Raw genomic sequence first — 10,028 nt, 5'->3', positions numbered from 1 at the left:
GTGGGGCAGTAGTGTCAGGGGGGGGGCAGTAGTGTTGGGGTGGGGTAGTAGTGTCAGGGGGGGGGCAGTAGTGTTGGGTTGGGGTAGTAGTGTCAGGGGGGGGCAGTAGTGTTGGGGTGGGGTAGTAGTGTCAGGGTGGGGCAGTAGTGTCAGGGTGGTGCAGTAGTGTCGGGGGCAGTAGTGTCAGGGTGGGGTAACAGGGTGGGGTAGTAGTGTTGGGGGGGGGGGGGGGTAGGGGTTGTTGTTCAGGGTCAGTGGTGAATGAAAGCCCCGTCTTTGTTCGGCTCCCATGGAGTGTGAGTAATGGAGGCAGCCTGGGGGGTTCGCCTTATCCACTCCATTTTGGCTGATAACTCACATCAACAAGCAAATAACACACTTCACAGTGTCACTTTCAGCACCACACACACACACACACACACACACTTTAACCTTTCCATTATTATGTTAGCGATGGCATTAAAACCACACTTACACACACACACACACACACACACACACTCAGGGAAGACTGACTACATACAGTGCTTGTTCTCAAATGCCCCACCATGAGGTTAGCTAGTCTCCCCAGAGTTAAAGCCCTCTTCCTGTGTGTGTTTGTGTGTGTGTGTGTGCGCCTGCATGAGTGACGTTTCAGACTCTTGGAGCATGGGTAATGACTCTCAGGGAAGCCAGAGAGCAGGGTAAGTGGTTGGGGGGAGGTTCTGTACAAAATGTGCGCGCAGTTGCAGGCAGCTGCGTGTGATTTGAAACAGCATCTTTCTAAACAGGACAGCCGAGCGCTGCCAAAACGCTCTCAGCAACTGACTGCCGCTCGGCGCTATCATAAAATGGGCTGTGCAGCCGTAAGTGATCCCAGAACGACTGGGTTGTCCTCACTACAACCAACCACAGGCTAGTATTACAAGATCATCAGTCATGTCATAGGGTATAACACAGTGGATATTATCTCGTTCTGTTTTAAACATCTGGGCGATGAGGTAGAATATTCTACAGACGCAATGAAACCCGGTAACCTACCAACTACACAGAGAGCGCGTGCCCTGCGATGTCTCTGTTTCCTCTACTAACCCAGCTCATCATTTAGGTTCAATTACCGGCGAGGCCGCGAGGACATGTCCGTCAGCGGGGGAGAAAATCAGTGCTGGGGGAATGGTCCGAGTTTGATAGATTGACACCTCTAGCCTCGCCCATCTCCTTCCTCGCCGGCCAGTCCGGCTTATGAGAAACGAGAAGCATTTCAGAGAAAGGAAAGTAGAAAACGCCGGTCGCGTTGCCTATCTCTCCGCACTGCTGGCGGAGAACGCTGACGAATCAGTGCCAAAGTAAGACATCAATCTCTGTTAGCGACCCTGCGCCAAAGCAAATATTTTGACAAATCTTAAAGCAACACCCATATGAAATAAATACGATGTCTAAATTCTTCAGTTTAACTCAAAACTGCGTACTCCACGGACAATAAAAACCGTTACGCTGACAATGAAAGTACAGTTTGCATAAATTAAAGAGAAGCATTGATGCTGCCACTCTTTGTGGATTATATAGAGCCGCTAAGTGGGCTTTTTGACATTTAAAGAAAAATGTGTTTGTCATGAAATTGTGTTAACGTTTAATTCGTGCCGTTTGAGCGTTTCAATCTCCTCATCCCCTTGTCTGGGATGCTGCACATCTCCCGAAAGGATGCACGTGCCCGAGCGAGCGGCCCTCTCCGTGCATCTCCATCTGCGCACCATCCACCAAACTCGACAAGCATCAAAAAGAAGTGTCGAAAAGCCGCCGAAACCGTGACAGCTCTGAACTCACCAATCCGTTGGGGATGTCTCCGAGATCACATCGCTGTAGGCAGTGAGCAGGACCTGTCTGTTCGCGGTCAGGTTGACAGCCATTCTTGTGGATAATCCAGCCCGATGCACAGTGAGGCTAGGCAGAGGACGAGAGACTGCAGATTGCCAAGCGAGAGGGAGAGACGCCGAGCACTGGAACAAAGGGCCGCGGCACAGCAGTGCGCTCCACTCCGGTCAGGAAGGCTGCGTGGTCCTAGTGCGCAAAATTCAACGGGCAGCCCAGGCGTTAACCCTGCATCCTCTGTGCTCCACTGCTGTTTTTTATTTAAAGTCGGCCACCTTCAGTTCAATACGCGAAACTGTATTTATGGTCACTGTGGTAAACAGGCACACGGTTATTTATTAGACAGTTTGCTGTGATTGTCTACGAACTGAACTGATTAGGACAGTATTGTTGTGGAACAGAAGGACGTGTTTTAATCAGCTCTCCTGGATCGTTTCCAGAAACCAAGCTAATCTAGACTCCCACCGACTGACCTAACTAACCTTACTCACTCTACAGCCAGTTTCCAGAAACCAAGCTAATCTAGACTTCCACTGACTGATCTAACTAACCTTACTCACTCTACAGCCAGTTTCCAGAAACCAAGCTAATCTAGACTCCCACTGACTGACCAAGCTAATCTAGACTTCCACTGACTGACCAAGCTAATCTAGACTTCCACTGACTGACCTAACTAACCTTACTCACTCTACAGCCATTATGTCACCCATTCATCAATCAAATATAAACTGGCATAACAGACAGAATAATACTCAAGCAATATTGCTTATTATTTTGGCTATTATGCCAATTTATATTTTACAGTAGGCCTACACACACACACACGCATACAGTATATACAACCCCAAAACAGAACAAGTTGGGACGTTGTGTAAAATGTAAATAAAAACAGAATGTAATAATATACAAGTCTAAGTAAACAAAATGTTGGGACGGAAGCATGTTTACCACTGTGCTGCTTCACCTCTTCATTTAACACAATTCTGTAAATGTTTAGGAACTGAGGAGACCATTTGCTACAGTTTTGATAATGAAATGTTGTCCCATTACTCCCCGATATAGGCACCGATGTAGACACTGTATGGGCCATTCTTAGTCATGTTTTTCATTCCATTATGCACCTAATTTGACAAATTGGACTGATCCTAATGTACAACTTCTTAATTCTACTTTTCCTTTACTTTTTTATACATTTTTTTTTTTTTTTTTTAGTCAGACCTGTGTATCCCTGGGCCCCTTTTTATGTTTCAACTGTTGCCTAACCTCTCATTGCCATGTAAAGCACTTTGGGTCAACTCCTGTTGTGTTTAAATGTGCTATATAAATAAAAGTGACTTGACTTGACAATGTATGCTGGGATGCACACAGTGCCAAAATACATTGTATAAAGTCCAGCATGAATTGCTGTAAGTCAACATTGTAAGCTGCTGAAAACGATAGCAGTGGTACATCCTCCCTCTCTCTCGTTATTTAATATCTCCATGGTGTTACTAGATTTGATTGGATTTTGAAGGACCTGTCTGTACTCTGTGTTTTGTTGTTTTTATTTAATAAAAAGGTGTTGTTGCATCCTATCACTTCCGTGTGGTTGGTTCCAAATAAATTTCCAGACCATTAACCGCCCGGCCAAGCGAGCAGGCGGAGAGGATCAGATCAGAGCGGAGCAGTGAGGGTCCCTCCTGGCCGCCGCCCGACCCAGACTCCTCTGGGAGGCCTGTTTGTTTTCTGACTGGAGGGGAAGGCTGCTCGCCTACTTGCCTCTCTCCATCTCTCTCTCCATCTCTCTCTCTCCTCTCTCTTGCCTGTTCGTCTTGCCCCTCTCTCTCTCTCTCTCTCTCTCTGCTCTCTCCCACTCCAGGCCTACGCCCCGAAGCCACACAGCCTGGGCCCTGGTCTCTGGCCTCCAAGGACTGGGTGGTTTACAGAGATACCCATCACTGGGACATTTCATAACACTTATTTACAATAGCTGCTTACCAGGAGGGGCGGCACAAGCCGCAGCCGAGAGGGAAAGCTATGGTTGGTATGTACAGTAAACCATATGCAGTCCCAGTGTTGTGTTGTCTACAGGGGGGCGGTGGTAGTGTAGTGGTTAAGGAGTTGGGCTAGCGTACAGTATACCATATGCAGTCCCAGTGTTGTGTTGTCTACAGGGGGGCGGTGGTAGTGTAGTGGTTAAGGAGTTGGGCTAGCGTACAGTATACCATATGCAGTCCCAGTGTTGTGTTGTCTACAGGGGGCGGTGGTAGTGTAGTGGTTAAGGAGTTGGGCTAAGCATTGCAGTATACCATATGCAGTCCCAGTGTTGTGTTGTCTACAGGGGGCGTGTGGTAGTGTAGTGGTTAAGGAGTTGGGCTAAGGTACAGTATACCATATGCAGTCCCAGTGTTGTGTTGTCTACAGGGGGCGGTGGTAGTGTGGTTAAGGAGTTGGGCTAGCGTACAGTATACCATATGCAGTCCCAGTGTTGTGTTGTCTACAGGGGGCGGTGGTAGTGTAGTGGTTAAGGAGTTGGGCTGGCGTACAGTATACCATATGCAGTCCCAGTGTTGTGTTGTCTACAGGGGGGCGGTGGTAGTGTAGTGGTTAAGGAGTTGGGCTAGCGTACAGTATACCATATGCAGTCCCAGTGTTGTGTTGTCTACAGGGAGGGGGGACGTGAGGCGTGAGTGGAATCCTTTCCAAAACAAGCTGCAAAAAAAGCCCTGAATAGATAGAATAGTTGTTGTGGCATACAGGGAAGGCACACATCTTTCATTGGCAACACTCGCAGGTTTTTACAAGAGTTTTCAAACATCTTTAGGGTTCTGCACAAACATTGCTGTTTTTGGTGGTAAAAAATAACACTGGCACCTTCACAATGTTGAAGAGGGCATCTTGCATGGTAGTCTTGACCGCTATGCTGGCCGTTGCCCCACAACCTGGATGTGTGGTAGCCCTGATCCCAATGCCCCATAGCCTGGATGTGTGGTAGCCCTGATCCCAATGCCCCATAGCCTGGTTGTGTGGTAGCCCTGATCCCAGTTATTCATACTGATGATCTTCAGCACAGTCAGGATGCCCGGTGGAATTATGGGTAGTTCCTTCATGCCAAATCCAAACTTGAAGTAACACTGGCCCGAAGTTGTGCCCGACCTGATTCGATACATCCTGGATGGGTGATCAGGGTGATCATGAATGGTATAAAAAAAATTGTTAGAAATCAATTTCATGGTGTGCACCTCTGTTTCATAGTAATGAATGTAAAATGACTGAACTGTCTGTCTATTATTCTTCCAGTAAGTAATGCAAGGAGCTGGGATGTGGTGTCTGTTTGGGGATACTGACTGAGGCATTTTTAAATACTTCTGCTGAGTGGGGGAGCTGACGCAGAGCTTGACTGAGGATAGGAGCAGTGAAGAAAGTGTAGTGCAGTCTAAGTGTGGTGTAAGTGTAGTCTAATTATGGTGTAAGTGTGGTGTAATCGTGATGTAAGTGTGGTGTAAGTGAGGTGTAGTCTAATCGTGGTGTTAGTGTAGTGTAATCGTAGTGTAAGTATAGTGTAAGTGTGGTGTAATCGTGATGTAAGTGTAGTGTAAGTGTGGTGTAATCGTGGTGTAAGTGTGGTGTAACCGTGGTGTAAGTGTAGTGCAATCGGGGTGTGAGTGTAGTGTAATAGTGGTGTAATCGTGGTGTAAGTGTGGTGTAAGTGTAGTGTAAGTGTGGTTTGTGTTTTAAGTGTAGTGTCACGTGAGTGTAAGAGTGGGCATAGTGTAAGTGTGGTGTAATCGTGATGTAAGTGTAGTGTAAGTGTGGTGTCTGTCCCGGGGTGTGAGGTGTAGTGTAATAGTGGTGTAATCGTGATGTCATTGTAAGTGTGGTGTAGTGTAGTGCAATCGGGGTGTGAGTGTAGTGTAATAGTGGTGTAATCGTGGTGTAAGTGTGGTGTAAGTGTAGTGTAAGTGTGGTTTAAGTGTAGTGTAAGTGTGGTTACAATACAGTATATGTCAGCAAGCGATCTGTAAAGCCCTATTTTTTCCTCTCATTTTTTAGTTGTTCTAGGTGAAACAACTCTCTCTATCTTTTCACACACACACACACACTTACCTCATTTGTCATGATGTGAAACAAACAGATGGGGGATGCAAGCTGGAAGTTGGGGGTTGTGACCACTTGGAATTTTTTGGAATTTTGGCATTGTTAAAGAGAGGGTGGAAAAAAAGGAAGCTCTACCTTTCAAGACATTCCAGGCCTCCTCAAGTACACAGGTCTTGAACAAAGGAGAAGTCTTGCCGTGTGGCACAGAAGAATGGAAGGAAACCTCCAATGTAAATTACAGCTCTTGTTTTGCTTCACGTCTAAACAAACCCTCTTGTATACTCCAGCGTCAAAGCAAAATGACCTAAATGCACTCACGTAGAAAGAGCCAGCAAGCCATGCAGTGGTGTTACTTGTCTCAAAAAGAATTTCAGTAGGCTGAGGCTTGGTTTGCATGAAGCAGAGGACGAAATGGCTACTCTTCTCTTGGGTTTGGTAATGAAAGAACATTACAGTTGTGTTTTGTATGAAAGAAGTACATATAAATATACACAGTATTGTGTGGGGTAGATTTGCAGTGCTTTGTGCAGAGCGAGAGAGGCCAGCACATAGTGCACAAGCCCAAATAGTGAAGACAGAGAGATAGAGAGATAGAGACAGAGAGAGATAGAGACAGAGAGAGAGAGAGACAGAGAGAGAGAGAGAGAGAGAGAGAGGCCAACACATAGTGCACAAGCCCAAATGAAGAGTGAAGATAGAGAGAGAGAGAGGGGAGAGAGAGAGAGAGGGGCCAACACATAGTGCACAAGCCCAAATAGTGAAGAGAGAGTGAGAGAGTGAGAGAGAGAGAGAGAGACAGTGAGAGAGAGACAGAGAGAGAGAAAGAGAGAGAGAGAGGGAGAGGGAGACAGTGAGAGAGAGAGAAAGAGAGAGGCCAGCACAGAGTGCACAAGCCCAAATAGTGAAGAGAGAGTGAGAGAGTGAGAGAGAGAGAGACAGTGAGAGAGAGACAGAGAGAGAGAAAGAGAGAGAGAGAGGGAGAGGGAGACAGTGAGAGAGAGAGAAAGAGAGAGGCCAGCACAGAGTGCACAAGCCCAAATAGTGGAGGCGGCAGGCAGCAGGTTTCTGGGGGCTGAACAGTAGCGTGCCGTGCAGAAACCCAAATCCACATACAGTAGCGTGCCGTGCAGAAACCCAATCCACATACCAGAGCGGCGGAAATATCGCTCCTGGAGAGGGGCTCCGTATCTCAACACACTTACAGAGCGTCCGCAGAGAGGAGCAGAGGCGGGAATGTGATCCGACGGGGGGGGGGTCCAGAGGCAGACAAAGAGATTCAGGAGGAATCTGCACTGTAACGGGACCCAGAATATCGGTATAACACATGAACTCACACACCGCATACACAGCACAGACCCCGGGTGTAGTCAGATAGCCCAGACACACATACACGTACATTCCTGTGACCCCTCTCTTGTGTGAGTGTGTATGTATGTATGTATGTACACACACACACCACATAGATCCCTTCTCCTATAACACACTCAGCTGTTTGCAGGCCAGCAGCACTGGTAAAAAATGTGGACGGAGAGATGGAATGTGTTCATTTCCTCTCTGGTGCCTTCACCTCAAACCTCTCAGGTCTCCTACTAAAGCCTAATACTCAGGTCTCTTACTGGCCTAATACTCAGGTCTCTCTGTAGTGTCCTACTAAAGCCTGATCCTCGGTTTCTCTATAATTCCGTACTCAGGTCTCATCATAGGGTGGAACACATTAAAGTCTTGCTGTGATATCCTGCTGGTCTCTTCATAACGAGAGTACAGAGCTTCTGCAGAAACAGGAACTGGGAGAGGAAGAGGCCAGAAATGGACACATACACACACACACAGAACTGTTTCTAAGATACCACCTGCTACAATCAGTCATAATGTACCATGTCGATATTATATGCTCCATGTGGAGACTGCCTGTGTCACTAGCATGTGTACCTGTATGTTGTGTTGTGATGTCAGATTAGCATTTGTCCCTATATGTTGTGATGTCAGATTAGCATGTGTACCTGTATGTTGTGTTGTGATGTCAGATTAGCATTTGTCCCTGTATGTTGTGATGTCAGATTAGCATGTGTACCTGTATGTTGTGTTGTGATGTCAGATTAGCATTTGTCCCTGTATGTTGTGATGTCAGCTTAGCATGTGTACCTGCATGTTGTGTTGTGATGTCAGATTAGCATTTGTCCCTGTATGTTGTGATGTCAGCTTAGCATGTGTACCTGCATGTTGTGTTGTGATGTCAGATTAGCATTTGTCCCTGTATGTTGTGATGTCCGATTAGCATGTGTATCTGTATGTTGTGTTGTGGTGTGATGTCAGGCGGGGCTATTTACACATATATCTTTGAACTTGGTTCAAATTGTATCATAATCTCCTCAAATAATGCAATTTCAGCAACTGGCACAAATGCACTACTATTTTATGTTCGACTGATGCCTGTCCGAGCTTCTACCTGTATAACAGGTAAACATGAAGGCCTCCAGGGTGACATGTACTGATGCCTGTAAGCCTCTACCTGTATAACAGGTAAACAGGTACAGGGTGACATGTGCACCAGTGTTAAAGGGCAGAACGAGTTCTGGCTGCTGGGGCCTGGAAATGGGGCAATGGGCTACTGAGGTTCCATATGAGCAGCACAAGGCTGGCTGAACAGTACACAGTCAGGATCACATGATACATCCATGGGTTAGAAGACTTCAGTCAGGCCTGGGACCAGTAGATAGCTCCAGCTATGACAATATCTCCATCTAGTGGCCAAATATCATACTGCAGTCAGGCAGGCAGTGTCTTAACATTTAAATCCACACAAATAGCAAATATGGCTGAACTTTATTATAAATACTCAGTGTTAACACACACATAGTTGAAATAAGTCACATACACCCCCACATATTTAATCAACAGGCATTCGACCCCGTAAGAGACTGCTGAAGAGACAAAGGAATGGTTGACAAGTTTGTTCAAACACGCGTACTGCTTCACAGGTTTAACAGGATTTCAAAACATTGTGGCACTCGTTCAAGTAAGGAAACCATGTGACAGTTTGGCGCTAGTCTGATGCTCCCCATACACATAAATATAAACATACACCCCCTCCCTCCAAACACACACACAGACTGGATTTAAAGCAACAAATGAATGCCATGTCTAACAAAACGTCTTAAGATCTAAAAAGAAAAATCACCATGCTGGTACCCTCTCTTTAAACGGTATGAGAAATATATGAAAGTAGTGACAGTAACACTAGGGGAAAGTTATTAGTGAACTACCCATCGACCCAAACCCCCGAGGACTGCTGCGTCAGAGCCGATGAAGGCCACCAGATGTGGAATAAAGCCGCATGACTGAACTGCGGTCAGCTTTTGGTTTTGACGGCTGGGAAGGGTGGAGTATCACTCTGAATTACAAACCAAAAGCATGGAGATCAGAAGGAAAGTCCCTCTCGGCTGAAGAGCTTCTCTTGGTTTCAAAAAGGACTCCTTCCCCATCGCTCCAGCTCACAACTGGGTGATGGTGGTTATGATCTAATAACACAGCAGTAGTTAGTGACCCTTTAAACCAGGTTGCCTGGGGAACGACATTAAACAGGGCCCACTCAAGATAAAATGGCTGTCAAGACACCAGGGAAGATGGGAGACATACTAATCTCTCCTGTTTCCTAAAACAATTTGATATGGCAATCAAAACATGTTACAAATAATAATAATAATAACAGTTTCAACTTAAATACAAGGTCAAGAAGGAGTGCAGTGTACCAGAAAAAGATAAAAGTCAGATAAAAAAAAATGACTATGGTTTGAACATGCAAAACAGCCTGTAAACTAAACTCTTGAGTTCTACGTTTGAAACTCTGAATGTCTGCACAAACATATCTCCAATAAAAGGTTGGATCAGTATAATAATGTTTAGTAATTAATAGGGTAAAATGAAAAGGTAAAAAGTAGCAGAGAAAGACGGCATCTCTGGAAGCCTAACAGACTTTTCTCCAGTACTACCGAGTCAGGCTGATGCCATCTGGAAATCATTTGTACAGCTTCCCACAAGCCAAACAAGGGCTTCGAAAACAGATCACGCCGAACCACTGATGCTCGTCATAGAGGAGTTTATAA

At 46.0% G+C, this 10,028-nt stretch overlaps 1 protein-coding gene across 1 annotated transcript in view; it reads right to left on the bottom strand.

Annotated features, from left to right (window-relative positions):
* The window catches only part of dbn1 (drebrin 1), a 95,327-nt gene extending 93,317 nt beyond the window's left edge, over positions 1–2,010 (bottom strand). Inside the window, exon 1 of the mRNA XM_048229923.1 lies at positions 1,804–2,010. Within this exon, the coding sequence (XP_048085880.1) occupies positions 1,804–1,886 (83 nt within the window). The 5' untranslated portion in view covers positions 1,887–2,010. The remainder of the gene's footprint in view (positions 1–1,803) is intronic.
* Positions 2,011–10,028: the final 8,018 nt, after the last annotated feature.

The sequence above is a fragment of the Alosa alosa genome, chromosome 2 (assembly GCF_017589495.1).
Source record: "Alosa alosa isolate M-15738 ecotype Scorff River chromosome 2, AALO_Geno_1.1, whole genome shotgun sequence".
Lineage (NCBI taxonomy): Eukaryota > Metazoa > Chordata > Actinopteri > Clupeiformes > Clupeidae > Alosa > Alosa alosa.
The sequence above is the reverse complement of the archived record's forward strand: the minus strand, read 5'-3'. Positions and strand labels throughout refer to the sequence as shown.